At 43.4% G+C, this 21,708-nt stretch overlaps 4 protein-coding genes across 6 annotated transcripts in view; 2 read left to right on the top strand and 2 right to left on the bottom strand.

The window, feature by feature from the left end:
* LOC147214431 (A-type voltage-gated potassium channel KCND3-like) overlaps positions 1–4,695 on the top strand; it is a 110,601-nt gene extending 105,906 nt beyond the window's left edge. For all 3 annotated transcript variants that reach the window (XM_086141437.1, XM_086141436.1, XM_086141438.1), the window contains one exon: positions 1,231–4,695. In XM_086141437.1, the coding sequence (XP_085997563.1) occupies positions 1,231–1,405 (175 nt within the window). In that variant the 3' untranslated portion in view covers positions 1,406–4,695. The remainder of the gene's footprint in view (positions 1–1,230) is intronic.
* Positions 3,692–7,398, bottom strand: LOC147214432 (orexin/Hypocretin receptor type 1-like). Its single transcript, XM_086141440.1, has 2 exons — positions 5,936–7,398; positions 3,692–4,928 (listed from the first exon to the last, which is right to left on the bottom strand). Exons 1-2 carry the CDS (start codon positions 6,923–6,925, stop codon positions 4,773–4,775), a joined length of 1,146 nt encoding a protein of 381 aa, XP_085997566.1. The 5' UTR covers positions 6,926–7,398; the 3' UTR covers positions 3,692–4,772.
* On the bottom strand, positions 7,384–15,868 carry ddx20 (DEAD (Asp-Glu-Ala-Asp) box polypeptide 20). The gene is made up of 11 exons (XM_086141435.1): positions 15,648–15,868; positions 13,075–13,169; positions 12,531–12,699; positions 11,290–11,404; positions 10,983–11,125; positions 10,620–10,758; positions 10,468–10,526; positions 10,037–10,119; positions 9,838–9,943; positions 8,741–8,842; positions 7,384–8,659 (listed from the first exon to the last, which is right to left on the bottom strand). The coding sequence occupies exons 1-11, from the start codon at positions 15,841–15,843 to the stop codon at positions 7,524–7,526; spliced, it is 2,343 nt and encodes a 780-aa protein (XP_085997561.1). The 5' UTR covers positions 15,844–15,868; the 3' UTR covers positions 7,384–7,523.
* A 1,469-nt stretch (positions 15,869–17,337) lies between these two features.
* On the top strand, positions 17,338–20,018 carry parapinopsina (parapinopsin a). The gene is made up of 5 exons (XM_086141476.1): positions 17,338–17,668; positions 19,079–19,169; positions 19,245–19,482; positions 19,559–19,792; positions 19,878–20,018. Exons 1-5 carry the CDS (start codon positions 17,338–17,340, stop codon positions 20,016–20,018), a joined length of 1,035 nt encoding a protein of 344 aa, XP_085997602.1.
* Positions 20,019–21,708: the final 1,690 nt, after the last annotated feature.

Below are 21,708 nucleotides of genomic sequence, written 5' to 3' on the forward strand. Positions count from 1 at the left end.
GCACAAGGAAAAGTCCATCCATCCATTTTTCGGACTACCTGAATATAAGCCGCATCGGCTAAAAATGAACAAACAAATATGTGTGTGCATATATAGGTCGCAATTGTGTCGAACGTTGTAACATGAGACACTTACACAGAAACTTTTTTTTTTTTTACTTTAATTAAATACATACCGGTAACTAGCACAAATACCTACTGGAAATGCTTTTTTCCGAACAGCGCCTGTAACACGGCTGATGAAAAAGATTAATAATAAATAACACGAGGAAAAGTCCATCCATCCATCCATTTTCTATCCCCGCTTTGTCCTACTCCAGCTGATTGCTATCTCCATCTTCCTCCTGCAAACTAAAACCGTTAAAGTGGTCTTCTTCAGTGTCGGAATTGAACGGACCCAGAATTTCACTGCAATTTCATTGGTCCCATGTCACGAGGCTAAATGCTTTGGCGGCATGAAGCTCGTAAGCCTAAAAAAATCCATAAATTATCCGTATCATTGTTTGAGCCGTGACGTTCAAAGCGTTTGAAAAAAGTTGTGGTTTAGAGTCCGGAAATTAGGGTGCTAATTTACTCATACTTCACAAAAATACTTACTTACTGTTTCTTCAGGTTCTCAATGGATGTGTTTATATCTGGAAGATCCTCAATGCAGACATTTTTAACCTAGTGGCTGCTTTTCAGGCAATTTTTTTTTAAATATTTGCTTGTGTTTAGCTTGGGCCTAATCCCCTACCCTTGTGCAGCACTCAGATCTGCTGATGTTTACTTCTGCAGTCACTTGTTTGAAAAGCAGAAATCTCTATTGAACTGCAGAGTGCGTGTGTGTGTTTGTGTGTTGTTTTTCGGCTTATTTTCCAGCGCTAGCCCCCAATAATGTTTTTGCTTCGGCTGGCACAATTGCAGCCTCGACAGCTGCCCCCTTCTGCACCGCGAACGGTGTTAAAAAATAAACTTTCATCTCGAAATCAAACAATTTCGGTGGAAAATGAAACTTTCATATCCGTTTCTGGTGCTGAGATAACAAGTCAGGCACCGTCCCATTAAGCACTGCGCTTTTGCAATATGAACATCTTCTTGAATTACTTCTCCACAGCCAAGAATCCTATGATTCCCTCTTCTCTCCCTCTTCTCCGCAGCTGACGTAACCCTGGAACGCACACTCGCGGTTTCAAACTCTCGGGGAAATCATTCACAAATAACTTTTCTGTTTGTTTTAACTTTCTCGTAGCCGCTCCAGTCTGAACATGCGTGTGGACGAGCCAGCGCCCCTCAACTGCCAGGGCAGCCAGATCACCACGGCAATCATCAGCATCCCCACGCCACCGGTGACAACGCCGGAGGGCGACGCTCATCTGCCAGCGGGTCCGATCCACCAGAACGTTGTGAAAGTGTCCGCACTGTAAAGGCACACGTCGCGCGGAAAGACAGATTAAGACTAATGGAGACGGACTCGAGGGACAGAGGAGGACTGGGAATGATGGAGGAAGCGTTCAGAATCCGTGGTGGACCTGCCCTCTGCTGGCCATGTACCGCAACCACATGGACTCCCTTTCCAGAAGGGAGATGGCTTTTAGATAACAGTACCTTCTTGTTCATGGTTGGCATGTATATGTGTGTGTGTGTGTGTGTGTGCGAGTGTGTGAATGCAGGTGAAAGAGCAGGAAATAAGAGTACAGTGAGTACGGTATACCTCCCGCCTGCGGAGTTCCCAGAGTCGGTCGTGTATCTTAGCACAAAGCACCTTTTTTATGATTTGAGCAACTGCAGCTTGACTTTTCTTTCCCCCTGTTTTAAAGCAGGAAATATAAGTAGAATGAAGGAAATCTCCAAAAGTTAGAGAAAAAAAAAACACATCAAACATAATCGAAATTACTTTACAGTGATATTAAAACACCCTTGGTTTTGTGTCACACAACTGTTGATACTTTATATATAAGTGTAAATGTGTATATATGTATATACACATATACATATATATATAGATAGATATATATATATATATATATACATACACACACAAACACACACAGTGATATATCCCCATTCCTCTTTAGGTTCAATGTTATTCCAGTTGAGTGAAATATTCTATTAAAGTGACATATGGTAGGCGTGTCTGTGATGGCCAATGGAATTCCTGTTTATGAATGATAGTCTGTGTGTATTTTTGCTAGATAGAGGATTTGTGACATTTTGGATAGGATGTGTGTGCTTAGATACGAGTGTATGTATGTATGTGTGTGTATGAATGAAAGTGTTTGTCTCAGTTAATTTGGAAACGTGCGTTTCAATATGTAAACGTCTCTATGGCTCAGTATCTGGTATATTTGACTAGCTACCGCTCCGAGGGGTTCGTTGTTCACATTTCTGTCCAAAAATTCTCAGCTACAAGCCTTTTCACACAACTTGTGCCTGTTCTGCTGAAATAATTTTTGTTTAATTTAATTTTATTTATTTTAATTTTATCTTATGTTATTTTACTTACTTTTACTTTATTCAAGTTATCCCTCGTTCTTTTCTCTTTTGGCTCTCTTTGCCCAACGGACCTCAACAATCTCAATTGTATCACCGTGACACCAAAAAAATAAATAAATGAAATAAATAATAAATTCATATAAATACATATAAATTCAAATTAACACTATTGAAAGCACAAGGCATCTGCTGAGAATTTCTGACACTAATCTGCTCTGAGCCCAAGTTCTTTGTGAATATTGTTAATAGAATATTTTGTAATATTTGACCATCGTCTGGCAGAACCAGTGAAGCTGTCCTCACGTTAACTCTCTTTCTCTTTCTCTTTCTCTTTCCCTTTCTCTTTCTCTTTCTCTTTCTCTTTCTCTTTCTCTTTCTCTTTCTCTCCCATCTCTCCTCTTTCCGTTTTCCTCTCTCTCTCTCGTCGTTGTCCCGTTGTATTCCTACCTCCTGTGTGAACAACAGTATGCTTTCGGTAGTCTTTCTAGCTGTCGACGTTTTTTCTTCCCCCGAATCAGTGGGCATTTTTCAAAGTTGTTGGGTATATATGTACTCTGTGTGGTTAGAAAATTCGGTGTTTGTACTTTTCGTCTTTCTTGGTGTTCAAAAAAAAATTTTTTTTTTTTTTTCCGTTATCTTTTGGAGAATTTAAACGCAGGGACACCTGTTGTATCGGTGACCGCCGAGACGCGGAGGACCTTGGACGAGCAAAACACGGATCTCTGTCTCCAGAAACTCTCTCGGCCCGTCGTGTAACTATAGAAACACTCCTCATCAAAGGCCGTAAAGGTTCGCCTTTGTATCTCTGGACAGTGACCTTCATCGCTCCGCTAAACCTCTTAACTGATGTCTCCCAGTTGACCTTTTTTTCCCCCCCTCTTGAATGTCATTCTGAGTCCAGCAGCTCAGGACGGGAGTCGGGTCCGTCTGTAGGTGTGCGAGAGCGTCGTAGCAGGGAGGCTCCATCGCCCGTCGACCCAACACCCACTTCTGCTTCATGTAGATGAATTACAACATTGATCAAGAGCACACAGACAGGGCTAGAGATACACCAGTATATTAAAACAATATTATAGTTGAAAGACAACTCTGGCATCGATCTAATGTTATGCCTGCTCATATGTAGCTGATGTGCAATATAAATATATTTTTTTCTCTTTTTTTCTGTAGAAATAGACTGTCTTAAAACAAAATTAGCAGCAGAACAAAATGTATCGTCTTTTTTTGTTTGTTTTTTTTTTTTTAAGAGTAAAACTATTATCATGACACTTTGCGGGGGGGGGGAGCTTAGCAGGTTTTACACAAGCATTTGTACTGAGACTTACAGAAAAAAAAAATTAAAAAATAAAAATAAAAAAACAGCCAGTACAGCTGGTGATATATAGCATACTGTTACCAAATCAATTTGAACCCCCTGTCCATCCCTTCTCACCGATCCTGAAAACAGTATCAACCCAAGGAAAGCCAAAAAGAAAAAAAAAACTCTAGAGTTGGTAAAGGATGTGTTTTACCTCCAGTACTCCTAGTAGCGAAATAGTACTATTTCTGGTAAGTATGCACTTAATGACAGCAGCTGCCTAGCTCCAGTATCAGTGTTTTAGTCAAATTGTGCGCGAATTTACCAGGATTTAAAAAAAAAAAAAAGAATAAAAATAATGACAAGCACAGACAGGCAGAGCTTTTTCCTTTAATTTATGTTTTAGTTTTGTTTTGTTTTTTTCTCAAAGTGAGGTTCAAGACATTGACTTCATATCCACAGCATCGACCGAAATCTCCAGGCTATGACCGGGCAGACATGGGTGACGGCACAAGTGAGGTCCCCCCCCGCCCCCCCACACCTGTATTTTTCTTTGCTGAGACTGTGATTAAAACGTGATTTATTTACCGCTTCCCTGTGGTGAGACAGGTTTCGTGTCTGCTGCGCCTTCAAACGACACCGTTTAGATGATTATATACGTGTCCTTGCGCTCAACATGTCAAAGGATTGACTTTTCTTTCTTGCAGGTCTGTGATTGTGTTAACCTCTGTTATGTAACTTCTTCCGTCTTTTTGATTTTTCCAAGCTGAGTCGATTCTCCTCTCACTTTTTGCTTTGCCCTCCTATGCCACCTGTCGATGTTGAGACTTCTGCTGTGCGTATCTTGTCACGTGCTGAATATTATTTATGACCTTGTCTTGTGTCCCGACTGTGAAACCGCCTGATAAAAACATCTATATCTGCCACAAATGCAAATCCTTTGGGCTCTTGTTCCTCATCCGCTTCAGAATCAGAGTCCTGAAGACGCAGCGGCGGCGTGGTCAGCATGTGAGTTTCAGCGGGCAAGGTCGGAAGGAGGAGACCATCTTCTTGAGTTCGGAGCGAAACTGCCGAGTGACCAAAGTGTAGATGAAGGGATCTGCTGCCGCCTGGACACAGGTCAGCGCCATGGCAGACGTCTCCAGCTCCATCAGCAGCTGTGAGAAATGCAAAACAGAACAAGGATGTATTTTACCATTTTCCCCGCAGAGCTTTAGGGGGGAAAAAAAAAAAAAAAAAAAAAGATTTTTCGTCAATATTGATTGAAGCCACGGTTCTTACACTGCGCAGAGGTTTGCAATAAATTATTAAAGTGTACTTTAAAAGTACAGAAATGCTATTAACGTTATTTAATATTTAATTTGGTGACGTTAATTTCTGGGAAAAAGAACACATTAGGGCGGTGCAATGCTTAGCACGTCTGTCTCACAGCAACAAGGTCCCTGGTGCAGGATAGGCGGTGCAGATAACGAATGAATGAATCAGTAACACGTTAGCCGTTATGGAGATAAAGTCAGGCTGAGATGGTTCTGACATGTTGAAGATCTGGGTAGAAGGAGGATGAGGCCGGACCTGCCGGGCAGGAAGCCGAGAAGAAGGCCAGAGAGGAGATTTATGGATGACGGCAAAGAGGACAAGAAGAGGATTGGCTGTGGAGACTCCTGAAGAAGGAGGCAGCCCTAAAGAAGAAGCAGGTCCATCCATCCATCCTGTCATCGGGCGAGAGGTGGACAATCACCAGGGCAACCGATACAGATGGAGAATCATTCACCCATTCCGGGCAGTTTTCCAAATTTTTTTCCAATTAACCTGCCGCATGTTTTTGGACTGGGAAGAAGCTAGAGAACCCAAAGGAAACCCATGCAGACACGGGGAGAACACGCAAACTCCACACATAGTTTGCAAAGATCGATCCAGGGCCCCAGGAGAAGCAGGTTTCAATGAAAAATAGTATTCGGGCTGAAAAAGTTTAAATCCAATCTTTGCGATTCAGGAGTTTGACCGATGCCAGAATGAAGGGGGGCGGGGGGAGGGGGGTCTCCTGGATTGAAACAATTTGAGAGCCTAGAAAAACCCTGGTAACACTTTCCACAGCGAAGAATTGAAATTTATATTATTGGTCGGGAGCAGAAGAAGCACCGAAGGTGGAAATCATCCGACTCACTCCGCCGGTGTCCCGCCACGTCTTGGCGACCTTCATCAACAAAATCACCACCATGGGGACCCAGAACAGAGTGAAGGCGATGATGATGTAGCCGAATCGTTTGGCCAGTTTCCCCTCCATCTGCTTCTTGGCCCGCTCCCTGGCCCCCGGGGTCAGCAGACAAACGGGTCCGACGGGTCTGACGTCGCCGCACGCCACTCTGTCCTCGGCCAGCAGGAGGAGCGTCCTGCGGGCCGGCGGCGGGCTCCCGGAGCTCACGGCGGGCAGAGGCACGTAGGAACCCGGGGGCGCCGCCGACCCCTGAACCCAGGCGAGGCTCGACACGGTCGGCATCACCCGGATCCCCCGCCGGAACATCTTCTTTCGGTGATGCCTCACAACCCTGAAGATCCGCCCGTAGTGGATGGTGATCACCGTCAGCGACAACCCCCACAGCGGGACCAGAACGCAGGCTCCGAAAGGGTCCGAATCCCAAGGACGCTCGCCGCCGCGTCGGCACAGCATGGAAAACGCCGACTTCTCGGAGAGGGCCAGCGAGGCGAGAGCCAGGACGAGGCCGCACGCCCAGACGGAGAGGATCCACAGGCGGACCCTCGCCCTCCTCCTCTCCGTGTGGAAGGGGAAGGCGATGGCTTGGAAGCGCTCCACGCTGATGCTGACCAGCGTGAGGAGCTGCACGCAGCTGCACAGCGCATAGGTGAACCGCTGCAGGACGCGCACCGACACCCACGCCCGGCCGGCGCCGCCGCAGCGCAGGACAGACAGCATCAGGAGCGGCGTGTCCACGGAGCACTTGAGAATGTCACTACCGGCCAGGCTGACCAGCAACGCGTTGTTGCAAGTCCGCAGGGTCTTGGTTCGGAAAACCACCCAACACACCCACAGGTTCCCGGGCAAACCCAGGACTAGGGTGAAAGTCAGAACCGTGCAGTTGAACACGAGGAACAGGTCGGTGTCCTGCGGCGCGGCTGTGCGGTTCCCGTCCATCATCCTATCGCTTCCTCCTGCGATATGTAAATCTCAAACAAGCGTTCGTCTGGGTCCAGTCCGCATCTACGTGCTGCTCATATTTGAAATGAACTGGAAATGCTACAGCTGGTGAAATAAAAATAGCTGGAGCAGGGGGCGGGTGGCCCCCTGGAGAAAATAATTCATTCAAGGGCTTTTCTTTTGTGTTGTCAAGCGGTGATTGGCTGAATGGAGGCGGTTGATTGGGCTGCAATCACAAGCGTGTGTGGAGTTGTCTGACCTTGCCTTGCCTTGCCCTTCCACTCTTTACCTCACTAAATTGCGGTTTTGCCCACCTTCTCCAGCACCAGGTTAGACGTTTGACTAATGATGTGGCTGCCTGGGATCAAAAAGGGAGAAAAAAAAAAAAAAAGCAATTTCCAACAGAGCTTGCAGGAAGATGTTTAAGTATAATTTAGGAATAAATGGTGCAGATGAAATTGATGTGACCCTAATTTGTATTTATTAGAAAAGAAAGTGACACGGGGTACGCTGTGGAAAAAGTCGCACAATAATCAAATTAAATCCAAGTGCAAGAAACTCATTCATGGTCCGCTCCCGATCAAACTCGGTCCGTATATCAGTCCTTCAGTAGCTCCTCCATGTAAACGGCGTTCATCCGATAGGCCGCCATCCAGTGGTGAGCTGCGTCGTAGTAACCCCGGTAACGCTGGTCTTGGAAAGGCGAGGCGGACGCGTAGTAATCTTCCCAGGCTCTGTAGCAGGCCCTCCAGTACGCTTCCGCGGACCGCTCATTCTCCTCATCGTCGACGTCGACGCTTTTCTTCTTTCGCCCCTTTCCGCTCTTCTCGGAAACCTTACCGCCCCCTCGCTCCCATGCTTTCGTCTTTCGGTTTTCACCTCTGCCGCTCTGCGATTTGGCCGCCGGATCGCTTCGCCAGCTCGCTTCCCGGTAATCCGGCCGAGCCGCCGCACCGCCGTCGGTCCGCTGATTCGTTTTGGACGGATGAAACATTTGAGGGTCAGTCGCGTCCGACCTCTGTTCTGCGACGGGGAGTATACGCCGGACGTCCGTCTGAGCAACAGATGCATCGCCACCTTTTTGCTTAATTTCTGACTGGCTCGCCGTTTCATCCCGCTGCTCCTCCTCCATATCTGATAGAGACCCCGACGAACGGGCCGGTGATTTTGGAGGCGTGAGCTCGGAATTCCAAGTTCCGCGGTTCAGCGAGAGACCGTGAACTCCGTCATCGTGAAGTGTGATGGACTCGCTGTGTCCATCGCAACCGTCGTCCGCCTCCTGTCCTCCGAACCGCCTGATGACCTCCACGGATCTCCCCAGTCCCGTGGTTATGAAAGCCCAGAAGTCTCGCTCGGCCTCTTGAAAGGTCATGAACTCCTGTGTGTGGCTCTTGAATGAGCTGAGAGGGGGGATCTTGGGCAGGGCGTCTTGCATCTCCTTACGAGTCGGCGCTGGCGGGGAGTGGCACCCCGGGCGGGGAATTTTTGTGACAAACTCCTTTCTTGGCTCCTCCTTGGCTCCCTGAGCTTCCGCCGTGTCGCCAATATAGGACTTCTTCGGCTTTCGCTGGATGCTACGCTCCGGGACTTCTTCTTTCACCGCTGGTGAATCGGCCTTGCTCCGCCTTTCCGTCTTCGCTCTGGAAAACAGCTGCGCTTGGAGACCTGAGGCCGAAGCCTCGCTGCAAACGTCCCAGTCACACGGCTCCTCCATCAGCCCCGGCTCTATGGTGGCTGAAAGGACGGATGACAGATGAGGCTGGAAAACATTTCCATATTTTCAGTGAAATGCTTTCAAATGTAGCTGAAACTCACATGGTAACTCAGACAAACTCAAGCCGCACTTTTGAGCGATGGCCATCATCTTGTTCTCCTCTTCACCGTGGCAACAGTAAGTCACAGCCAGGCCCTGAGTGCCTGCGATGGGAGAAGAACTGCACTGAAGCAACGATGACAAAATGGACACAATAGATAAACTGCAAATGCTGCTTTCTGGAGATACTCTTCAATTGAGTTCAGTGCTGATTAGGTATCGTGATGCGTATTCATATCAAAAATATCCCATCTAATATGACCTTACTGATAATACAGTATACCCTTGTTTTTCGCGGGGGTTACGTTCCAAAAAGAACCCGTGATAGGCAAAATCCGTGAAGTAGAAACCTTAATTTTTTTTTTACAATTATTTTACGATTAAATACTCTATTATACATTGCTGCTGCGGTCCTTATGTTTTTTTCTTCTTTCTTTACGGAACGATGGGAAGATTCATTAATTCCGTAATGCCGACCTACAGCCGCATAGCTTTTACCTTCCCTTTGCATGTCCAGAAATTTAACTTTATCCGCGATAGATACCATCTTCCGCTGCCTTTTGGGCCCTGCAAGGTGCTTTTATCAGTCCAGAGCGTTTTGTCAACGGGTTTTAGAGAAACTCGAAATTGCAAGAGAATTTGCACGTATGTAATGTAAATTTGGCAAGCTGTTTTACATACGTGTACATATTAAACTGCAATGTTATTGACGCACAGGTAGAGAAGAAGCGGAGTGACTTTTTAGCCAATCGGAATGCAGAACACAATGCACGACGCAAATCCGTGAAGTAGCAAAACCGTGAAAAGTAAACCGCGTTATAGCGAGGGATCACTGTATATCAATTCCTTATTTCTCCTTTTCACCAAGCCTGAGTACATCTGACAAAAAGCTTTTTTTTTTTCATATTGGGACCAAGTAGAGGATAAATCCATCAATAGCGGAACAACCTTCCCTCCCACACAAGCTCTGCTGCTGCTCGCTGTCATGGCCCATCTGTTCTACGGGGCAAAGTGATGAGGTGTAAAAGACACATGTTCAAACCCTCCACTACTTCTGACAGTGATTTCTGCTATAAATAAACTGTTGCGGGGAACCAACCGAAACGCCCGGCCCGGCCAATGCGGTGCATGTAGGTCTCCCAGTCCTGCGGCACGTCCAGGTTTATCACCAAGTTCACTTTCTCCGCATCGATCCCCCTGGAGGTCTTACCGAAAGGAAGGGAAAAAAAAAAAAAAACATAAACAACACAAATGAAAAGGCGACGGCGATCACGGACTTGAGAGACGGCGCACCTCACCAGGTCGGTGGATATTAGCACCCTGCATTGGTACTGCTTCAGTTTTGACATCGCCTCCAGTCTTTGGTCTTGACTCAGACCGCCTGCAACAGCCACAGAAACACACACACGCTGAAATCTCACACAATAACGGATAATCTACGCCCGCATTTGGAATACTGTCTTACTGGTACATAAATCATTTCCAAGCAAATTATTTTCTCCTTAGTCTTAGAAATATTTCTGTGAAATGTGATTTGCTCATGACAAGTTACGTGGCCTCGAGGATCAGACTATGAGAGAAAATTACAAGTAAAAAATGCAGCAGAGCTTAATGTAATACCGCGTAACCATCAATTTCCTCCGATTAATAATAATTGCCTGATGAATTGATGGCTATTTTATGTCATTACTTGAATACAATCAGCGAACGCATCGCTTCCAAATCCCACCTGAGATACAAACAGCCGGTAAACCTTTGGAGGAAAGGATTTCTGCCAAATGCTGAGCCCTGCAGATGGAAAACACGAGACGTGTGAGAATTAGATTAAAGCGTAAAAACATGAAATGCAGAAGCCGAGGGCGAACGTCGATCACAGCTCACCTGGTGTGCAGGTTGGAGAAAACCAAGGCTTGGTTGAACGGTACTTTGCCGAACAGCTCCAGCAAGTGTTGAACCTTCTCCTGGAAAGACTTGTGGGGCAGCGGGTGGGACTGCACCAGCTTGTAATACTGCTTCAAGCCTGCCGGACAGCAAAACAATAACCACATCTGAAGAAAAAGTCTAACTTCATTGAGGGTCAGCTTTACAAACGGTACTTTTTCATATTTCACGATACCCGAAACGTACCCTTTGTTTGAAGTATCTATAATCAGCATAATGTTCAACTGTACACAAATAATACTAACAATCATGTTATTATCACTAGAGACATCATTAGTGTCGGTTTTCTGCATTTTGAGTCACCTTTGAGGCCCATGTCTTTGGGATTGAGTCGGACAAATGTCGGCTCTCGCATGTAGCGAGTGAGATGCTGAGCGAGGGATTCTGGGTAGGTGGCGGAAAGTGCCAGCATCTGTTTGTTGTCCGGCAGAGAAGAAAAAATCCAGCTGTACACGAGGAGGAGAAGGTTTTTGGTCAGTTTCAGCTCGCGCTCGGCGCGCTTCCACGCTATTTCACTCATACGAATCACTTAAAAGATGAATCAATATATGCACGCTGGTCAAGGTCAATCTCTGCATTGCGAAGGAGAATAATGATTCGGTCATGATACTTTATCTGCTCCTGGAAGCTTCCCTCCTCCAGCAGCTTGTCAGCTTCATCCAGGACGAATAATCTGATGCTGTTGGTGGACAACATGCCCAGCTCGATCAGCTGCTTGATGCGACCTGCGACACGTACACAGGACACACGTTGACCCAGAATATTCCACAAAGGCAACATGAACATGATAGTTTTGTTAAAGCATCACTATCTTATTAATGCTTTTTAAGGGAACAGTCCCCAGCCAGCGATGGTGCTCGCCTCTCTGCACTGCGGTGGTGGTTGGGGTTCATAACAACGTACCATAGTCATGACTTTTATAAATTTAAAAGACGACTTTGTGCATTGTAGATGCATTTAGCTGCGGAAACTCTGCTCACTGGTCGGCTTTAAAACTAGAATGTAAGAGAAACACTAGTTTCGCGGCTTAATTTAATGGACTTGCAAAAGAAAAGCAAGATATGGAATAGTGATAGCACCATAGCGCGCGCAAGCACACACACACCCGCACACAAATATATACCAAATATATACACACACGCGTACGTATTAAATATACACAAAAAATATATACCCATAAATATATAAAATATATATACACACGTGTATACACATACATATATTCATGTATAGACATGTATATACATATACACATATATACACACACACATACATACATATTAACACACACATAATCTACATATATAGGTATATAGACATTCATATATATATACACACACACACACACATATATATACACATCTTTATATACTCATACTTCTACACAAATATAACATATATGCATATCTACACACATATATATACATACATATACACATATATACGCACATGTATATATGTATATACATACACCTGTGTATATATACATATACACATATATGTATATACATATACACATATATACACTTATATGTATATAAATATACATATATATGTGTGTGTGTGTGTATATATATATACACACATATATATATATATATATATATATATATACATATATATGTGTATGATAAGCAAAGGTAACTGCAAGATTCCGTTCGTTAGACGGAGAAATAAAATTACATGATAGCCATCTCCAAAACCTGCTGTTGGACATATGGGAGTGTGTTCATTGGTGTGCATTTAATCCCCAATACGTTAAGTTTGTTTTTGTTAATAATTTTAGCCATTGTTACTGGACCCGTCTCAATATTCAATTTAAAGACGCCGCTCCCCCGTCCCCTCTTTTACCAGGTGAGCCAACAGCTACGTGGCACTTCTTCAGGTGGAGTTTGTCCTGACTCACTGGCCGTCCCCCGATGAAAACGTGGCACTCCAGGCCCTCCATGGCGCAGCCTATGGCCATCACCACGGAGTGGATCTGAACCGCGATCTCGCGTGTGGGAGCCAGTACGAGAACCTGCAGGGGGACGGACGGGAGCTCCATGTCAATAACCGTCCGCATTTGAGCGAGAGCAGATTAAGGGTAAACAGCTGCTGGGAGCAATCAGAGTAAAGTGCAATAGAATGCGGCCCGATAATCAGCAGGACTCATGTACCTTGTCTTTATCAATAATTGTAGACTTTCATCGATACTTCTGACGCCGAGCAGCTTAAACTCATCAGATTAAGACCCGCCAAAACAAAAGTGATTACCACCCGTGGCCATCTGTTCGCGGCGACAGTGAGCAGGGAGATAAACTTCAAAATGAAATCAATTTTTCCAACCCGACTGGTCTTCTTCAACCCGAGCGCCTTTAAATAAATCGGAATAATAGGAATGAGAGTTGCACACCTGAGTTGCAGAGTTCTCCAGGATCAGAGAATCCAGGGCGATGGTACAGAACACGCATGTTTTCCCAGTGCCGGACTTGGCCTGCACGATGAGATCTGAAATAACAGATGGGACACTGTAGGGCTGCACTATTTGCTGGAATAATTAGGACGGCGATTTTGGCTTCCGCAATCGAACCTGATTGGGCGGAATAATGACTCTTCGTATCCCAGAGCCCAATTTGCTGCATCAAATCAGACACCTCGGATTCACGCTTGCATCCGTCTTGCAAACAGGTGTTCGCTTCCAGTTTGCCGTGATTAACGTGTCTGGCCGGCAGAGCGGCTGGCGGGAGTGTTTCCACAACACAACCCGAAAGTGGGATGCAGCCAGAGCGCCCCTTCGGGGATGAATTATTTTCTTATTGTGTCGTCAAAGCTTTTTTGCAGATTTATATACTTGCGGGGAGGTTTCCTAAAAGTAAAATATCGTGCAGAGATATTGTCTGCGAGCTGCGGGTCAACAATGGTGACGATTCTCGCTGTCGTGTATCACAAACATCATTCTCTCTGAGACACAGAATGACAGACGGCTTTATTTTGATTTGTGATGAGGTTGAAATGTTTTAAATGAAACTACATTATTGAATTTTAATCATTCTTCAAACTGAACTCATAGAGACATACCCTGTAAATTGCAATAACATATACAGGTTGATACTTTGATAACCGCATTTCTTTATAGGTATCAATTTTTTTTTTTAATTTCTCTACCGACTGTCACGGTAAAGGTTTCAATTACTCATTTGTGATCAATTTCAGAACTTAGTCCCAGCATTTATATTGACGATGTATTTTGTCGATGTATTTCAGATGGACTGGTGATTTATGCAATTAATATGCAATTAACATGCAATGCAATTAATAACAAACAAATACAAAAACAGCAATTTGTTTTTAAACTCAAAATTAATCTCGATGGCTTCCCGTCATTCCTAAAAATCCAAAAGGTAAGTCAAGGTTATAATTGGATTTGCTCATTAGACATTACATGTCAGTTTACAGTTTTAAGTATTAACCTCACAAATGGTTTTTTTTTTTCTGAAGTTGTATGTGTGAACTTCTGTACGCCAAATTAAGTGCAGACTTCAAAAAAGGGAATGCTGATCAAAAAATCAGTGTTTCAGGCTTGTTTCTCAGTATTTTGAGGCTGATCCTGGATCCAAGAGGATGTGGAATCCTGTCAGGTGAGCACATTTTTTTTGGTTGTTGTTGTGGAGTTGTTTCTCATTATGAAGGAGAACATTTGTCCCGGAGTAAATTTTCCACATTTTTGCAGCCTGAATGTGACATGGCTGAGAAACAGTCATGACAGGTCAACTCCGTTTCCCAGATTTTGAAGAAAAACAAATACCGTCTCGTTGATCTTCAACAGACAGAATTTGTCCGAGCGATGATCAATTCTACTCTTGCAAAAATCAGACTCGAAACAATTCCTCGGCTCATTTAGAAATCTGAAAAGGAGATTCATGAAGGTCTTCACCACGTTCTGTTATGCCTTCGTTGAGAACGTAACGACCTTCTCCTTCACCTGCTGGTTCCGTTCCATCACCCATAGCGACAGGAATCGCCTAGAGCGCACCGCCTTGGTCGGCTCCAAAATAATTGGCCAACCCCTCAGACCTCTCTCCTGCTTCAATGTCAGTCAAATATTAAAAATAGCCAAAAAGATCCTTGCAGGCCGGTCCCGCATCTTACACCCGGCTTTCGAGTGGCTCCCCTCTGGTCGCCTGCAAATCCCAGAGGAGAAGGGCAACCGGCAACCGGCAACCATCGTCCGCAGAGCTGTGCAATTTATGCGGCTCAAGATATATTGTTTATATAAATGAAGAGAGTGCGTCATTACAATTTGCACAATTTTCTATAGCAATTTATTTTTATAAAATCAAAAAAATAAAGGGAGCGTTTAAACAACTCAATGTAACAAGTCAATCGCACTTTTATGAAATCAAGCTGTCCACTTAGGAAGCAACATTCATTTGGACTTGTTTTAAAGACATTATATCAACGTCGGATGTGTTTTTCCACTTTCATTTTGAGTGTGACTCCAAATCCAGAACTCCTTGGGTTCATATATTTGATTTCCATTGATCCTTACTGTGTGATTTTGTTGTCAGCACATTAAACAATGTGGAGAACAAAGAATTAGTGTTATTTTATTTAACTGTTTAATAAGAATACTTCATTCATTCCTTCAGATCGAGGATGTGTTATTTTAGTGCTCCCTTTATTTTTTTGAGCAGGGTGTATATATATATTGTAATTCTCTTTTTTTATTATTATTTTGTTCATGATATTCAAAATTGTAATTCTGTTACCCCATGTGCCCCCCAAATTGCCCCTCGAGAACAAATAATTCATCTAAAATACAATCCAGATCCATTGACAGAGATCTTCCAAAACAAAACCCAAAGAAGCGCTTTGGGTTGCAAGTGAACAGGTGTGTCGCAACATGAACACCAGATTTAGATTTTATTCTCATTTTATCTCTCAGTGGTTTATTTTTTCCTGCAGAACCGGTTCCGGTGCACCCACCGAGTCCGCAGCGGCCCAGCGGGATGGCCTTGATCTGGATCGGGGAGGGTTTCTGGAAGCCCGCAGCGGAGAGCCCGTCCAGCACAGCCGGGGACAGAAGCAGGGACTTGAAGTCGATTCCATCCAACAAAAGCACATCATCCGTCCGCTTACGAGTTTCTATATCGTGCGCTGCCTTCCTGACGGAGGCGGCCATGCTTCCCTCCGCGCTGGAAACTCCTCTCCGCTGCTTCTATGGTAAATCCACGGGTGTACGTGTGGCCACAGCGCCCCCTAGTGGCCGGGAAGGGCATTACTTCGACAAAAAAATGATATCGATGGCTGGGATGCAAAACCTCCTATCTGCATATTTTTCGATTTGGGGTTTTTGCATTGAATAGTGAGAAATGGGATGGCTCCACATTTTCAGTCTACCTGCAAGATAATCTCACCCTTTCTTTTTATATAATTGTCACATGACAAAACTCCTATGTGCACAATGAAGCAGAAAAAAATAGGAAAAAAGCAATTATCTGCATTGTCAGTGGTAAAAATACATGCTATTTATTTTTGAATTATAACATGGAAATATAGCCTGTGAACAATAGAATATTCTTGAATATCTTTAACAAAGACAATACTATAATCAAATGAAACGTTTTTTTCATTTCCTGAAAAAAGTGGGGTTTTTTTTGACAGGAGGTTTTGCATTCCAGCCATCGCGATGAGAAACCTTGATTAGAAATCATTGCCTACAAAAAAAAAACTTTCGAAAGAAACATAATTCTATGTCTCTAAATTGTATGGAAGAATCCTCTGTTTTTTTCTGTGTAGATATCATACTTGGCGTGTATTTAAATCTTAACTGTCCTGTTTGGATCCTGGTAAAAGCTTGCTGAATGAATACACACATAAAGAGACAATTAAACATAGACACAGAAAAATAATTAACACAAAGAAATAGAAAACAAAACAAAATGAGGCATTTATTATTTCATTCATGATAAAAAAATTCAAATAATTATTTGCAGGTTGAAATTAAAGGCCCTGTTGCAATTGATTTTTTTTTTTTTTAATTAATTGAACCGTATTTAAATTATAATCACCTTCTTTGCCTTCTGATTGTGGTGAATATCAACAGTTATTACACCTGAGGAGCTAGTGGATTCAAAAAACACAGCATGCGTGTTTGGTCCACTTGGCCAGCATACATAATACTGCTGCTATCTATTCAAAAATATACATCCATAGAGCAAACACTATCAGACATGCAATTAATCTGACACCCTGTATAGTGTTACTGAGTCTGTGCTTCATTACTCAGGTATGGCAATCATGGAAAGTGCTGTCTTACAGGATATTAGATGGTATTATTTTCTTGAAAATCCGGATTAGAGATGTGCTTGACGAGATTTAAATATCACGATCTAGAGCCCCTTTCCTCCCACTGGGCTTATTTAAGATGGTCCCCCCTCCATCTTTCACAAAGAGTCATGTCAACACAGCAAACATGCAGCATTTTTCGTTCACTTGGATTACCAGATGTTTCATTCATTGATCCAGCACCATATTTCCAATATGAGGTGACTTTTTTCAATACAAGTCGCAGATGGTGATATTTCTCTTTCACGTTGGGAGGCACTTTGTGGAATCGGCAAACTTTATCTGCGCTTAATGCCAACGGCCGCGCTCTGTAATCGCTCTGAGCAACATGGAGCACCTTGTCCACCAGGGAAACTCTTCCTCTCCCAGCAGCTCTGCCGACACATATCTCCTGTCTCGGACCGGCTACACACTACTGTCGGCCGTCATGGGTGTGTTCTCCGTGGTCGGGATCTTCCTCAATGTGCTGGTGATTGTAGTGACGGTGAGGCACAAACAGCTCAGGCAACCTCTCAGCTTCGCCCTGGTTAATTTAGCTGTGTGTGACCTCGGCTGTGCTGTGTTCGGAGGGCTTCCCGCTACAGTAACCAGTGCCATGGGATACTTCAGCCTTGGACACGTGGGTTGCATCTTAGAGGGCTTTGCTGTTTCCTTTTTCGGTGAGTCAACCGAGAACTCGTACGCTTTTATGCCCAAATATGTATGATTTATGTAACACGATAGATACTCAGAAGCACTTCTGGGCCCTCGCTTTATAGTACCACAAGATGTATGTTGATGAAAACTTCATTGTAGAAGGATTTCATTATCTTTTGTAATCTTTACAAAAGTCAAACTAATAAATACACATCTTAAATATTATAAGGCTGTGTGTAAAAAAAAAAAAAAAAAAAAAAAACTCATGACCTGACTGGATCATGCTGGAGGAACTCAGGGAATACATTTCTGTGAAGATCCTGAAATTCAGAGAAAGAAAAAACTTCAATTGACATGGAAAGATGAGGGGGGTCACTGGAGTTGAGCTTCACTCGGAAGCCTGGTTCTTAAAGGAGCTGTCCGATTATTAATTTCAATGTTATCTCATAGCAAAATGTTTATTTACAAAAAACGTCATTGCCCAAGATTCTGTAAAACTACTTGTTTGCAATCATGAAAAATAAAAAACATGTTTTGACTCTCTTTAATGCAGCTGAGAGACAGCATTGTTCATACATTTGTTCGAACCGGTATCATTGAAAGAAATAGAATTATGTTTTCATGGACTTTCACAGTAAAGTAGGAATTTTATTTTTACCGGGAAACACATTTATAATAAATGCTTTCGATCTAACCACTCAGCCACTGTGCTGCCAGATAATGTATATATACATACATACATATATGTGTATATATAATTATATATATACACGTATATGTATGTATTTACAGGACTGTCCCAGAAAATTAGAATATTGTGATAAAGTTCGTTATCTTCTGTAATGCAATTAAAAAACAAAAAATACTTTTTCATGATATTCTAATATTTTGAGATAGGATTTTTGAATTTTCTTAAGATGTAAGCCATTATCAGCAATATTAAAATCATAAAAGGCTTGTAATATTTCAGTTGATTTGTAATGAATCCAGAATGTCTGACATTTTTGTTTTTGTAATTGCATTACAGAAGGTAAAGACCTTTATCACAATATTCTAATTTTCTGAGACGGTCCTGTATGCATGTATGGATAGATAGATAGATAGATAGATAGATAGATAGATAGATAGATAGATAGATAGATAGATAGATAGATAGATAGATAGATAGATAGATAGATAGATAGATAGATAGATAGATAGATAGATAGATAGATAGATAGATAGATATCCATCCATCAATCCATTTTCCACCTTCTGGCTGGGTCAAAAATATTATTTCACATATACAATACTGACACAAGTGTTTTTAGTATGGATATAAATTTTCATTATGTTACAAACCACACCGACCAAAAGTCAACAAGGTACATTTGAGTTTGTGTTTCTTACTTCCGCTAAACTCATCCTAAAGATTAATCCTCATTTTCCATCAGGCATAGCAAGTCTTTGCACGATAGGAGTCATTTCGTTCGAGCGCTCCATCGTGGTGTGCTGTCCCAGGGGAGCCGTCCTGTTCCAAACCAGGTAAGCGCCACCAAGATTCCTCGATGTATCGGACGTCGCGACCCGTATGTGACACAGCATCATTGATCCCCTTAGACATGCAGTTGGTGGAGTGGTGCTGTCTTGGGTGTGGTCATTTGTGTGGAACACCCCACCCCTGTTTGGCTGGGGAAGTTATGCGCTTGAGGGCATCAAGACATCCTGCGCACCCAACTGGTACAACAGAGATGTTGGAAACATGTCATATATAATCTTATATTTTTCACTTTGCTTTGCTTTACCTTTCTCCGTCATCGCGGCGTCCTACACGCGACTCTTGTGGACCCTCCGACAGGTGAGCGCTCCCGGAGAGATTGCTTTTCATTATGTAGAAACCAAAAAAAAAACAACCTGTGTTGTGATAATCCCAGGTGGCAAAGCTTCAGACCGGTAGCACCAACCGGGTGGATGTGCAGGTGGCGCGTATGGTGGTGATGATGGTGCTGGCCTTCCTCGTGACCTGGCTGCCGTACGCCGCCATGGCTCTCGCGGTTATCTTAGATCCCGGTCTGCATATCGACCCGGTCATCGCTACCATACCGGTCTACTTAGCTAAAAGCAGCACCGTCTACAACCCCATCATATATGTCTTCATGAACAGACAGGTAAGCCGCCATTCTTGTAACTAAAAAGGTTTCGCGAATGGACCCGGGCGCTGATGATAATTTTGGCGTCTTGTTGTCGTTCTAGTTTCGAGGGTACGCGGTTTCCACTTTGCTGTGTGGACGGAACCCACGGGCCTCGGAACCGCAGATGTCCGAGAGTGATACCAGCATCACGGCGCTTAATAAGACCCAAAAACTGCTATCTAAAAACTCTTTAAAGGAATAGCCATTTAGAAGTACTGATGTTTTTTTTTTACAGAATATCTAATAACAACGGGTTCTGAGAAACATGACTTCAATTTCAATGCCAAACATGGACATGTGAAGATCACACACCAATTTAAATTATAAAAATAATGGAGGATCATGATCAGAGTGGTAAAAGTGTAAATTTCCATGTGTTTATTTTTCACATTCACAGTTTCAATAAAGAAAACTCATCTGAGTTCTCCATGTTAGATTGAGATGAATGTATATGCTTTTCTGCGGTTTTAATTTATATACAATAGGTTAGAGGATTACAGTTTAATGCATAGAAACCTAGATAAAACAGTTCATCCTGACAATCAGCTTATTCTTTTTAGCTAATTTGATCCAAATGATGATGTTAAAAAGATTATTTTGCAGCAACCTGGCTCCGTCCTGGTGAACGAGGGTTTTGCGCTTTGCCGAGGATGTAGCGTGTCAGCCCTGATTTGGGGTTTAAAGGATTTACGACGAGAAAAAAGTAAGAACACAAATTTTATTTCCCATCAGGTGTACACTTCTCCCTTGCTTCTCGAAGCCTGTACTCAAATACGGTACACAGCCTTCTCTTTCTTTCTCAAACACACACACGTACACACATACGCACACACACACACACATTTCCCCTCATTATGTCCTTTATGGCTTTCACTGGGAAAAAAATCTAAATAATTAGGGCGTTAGGCGTCTTTGCAACACAATAATACACTCCAGCCTTTTGAATCCAGCATGTTAAACAGGGAAAAAAAAAAAAAAAAGAAGTCATCAGTTTAATCAAGTCTCACAGTTTGATCATTCACAGTCATCCCCTTTCTAAACACACATGAAATACTCCTATGACCTTGGCTTTTGATTGCTTACAGAAATATTGCTGTGACTCTCGTTAAAGAAAAGCAAAAAACCAGAATGTGAATGGCTGTATCAAACCTGTACACTTTAGTATATACAGAGTGAAGGGTCAGTTTTTGTACATGCTACATACTTTCACTCTTGCGGTTACACAAGTAATCCTTCAGACGCGGGCGAGGGATCGCTCCGCCCTTTCCGACTCGATCGCAGAAAAAGTGACCCAGGTGTCCGAGAACAGAAAACTCCGGTCTACGAGGATCGTCCGTCTCACTGATACAGTACGAGTTGACATGTCATCTGACTGGTGTGTGAAACAGTTGTGTGCTTGAACATCAGATGCTTGGAGGTTTTTGTTGGTCCTGGCAGCCTTTTATAATAAAAGTACAAGACAACAGTGGTTCAGTTCCTGCTTATTGTCCGGAGAGTTGAACGTCCCCTTACTCGGGCTACGGAGCAGGTCTTATTGTACGAAACGGAGAGGAGGCGAGTCAGATTGATCGTAACATCTGGTCCCAATGCTGTGGCGCATACGGCTCACCGTACCGTGTTGTCTTCCTAATACTTCATGGACCGTCTCCAAATACTAGCAATCCTTCTAAGGCGCCTTCAATGTAAGCAGAAAATTATGAAATAAGGTCATGTTCCATGCAAAACTTTAAATCATAAAGGGTGGTTTTCTTTCTCCGGCAGCAGCATCAGCAGCTATTTCACATACCAGCTCAGAACATCAGTGTGTTTAATACATGAACATGTTTAAATAGATGATGAGGATAGACAGGGGTTAGGTAGTCTCTGAACAGCGACGACGTGGTGAAATCGAC

This window comes from Fistularia commersonii, chromosome 34, assembly GCF_037954325.1.
Source record: "Fistularia commersonii isolate RoL2024-O1a breed Wild chromosome 34, RoL_Fcom_v1.0, whole genome shotgun sequence".
In the NCBI taxonomy this organism is placed as follows: domain Eukaryota; kingdom Metazoa; phylum Chordata; class Actinopteri; order Syngnathiformes; family Fistulariidae; genus Fistularia; species Fistularia commersonii.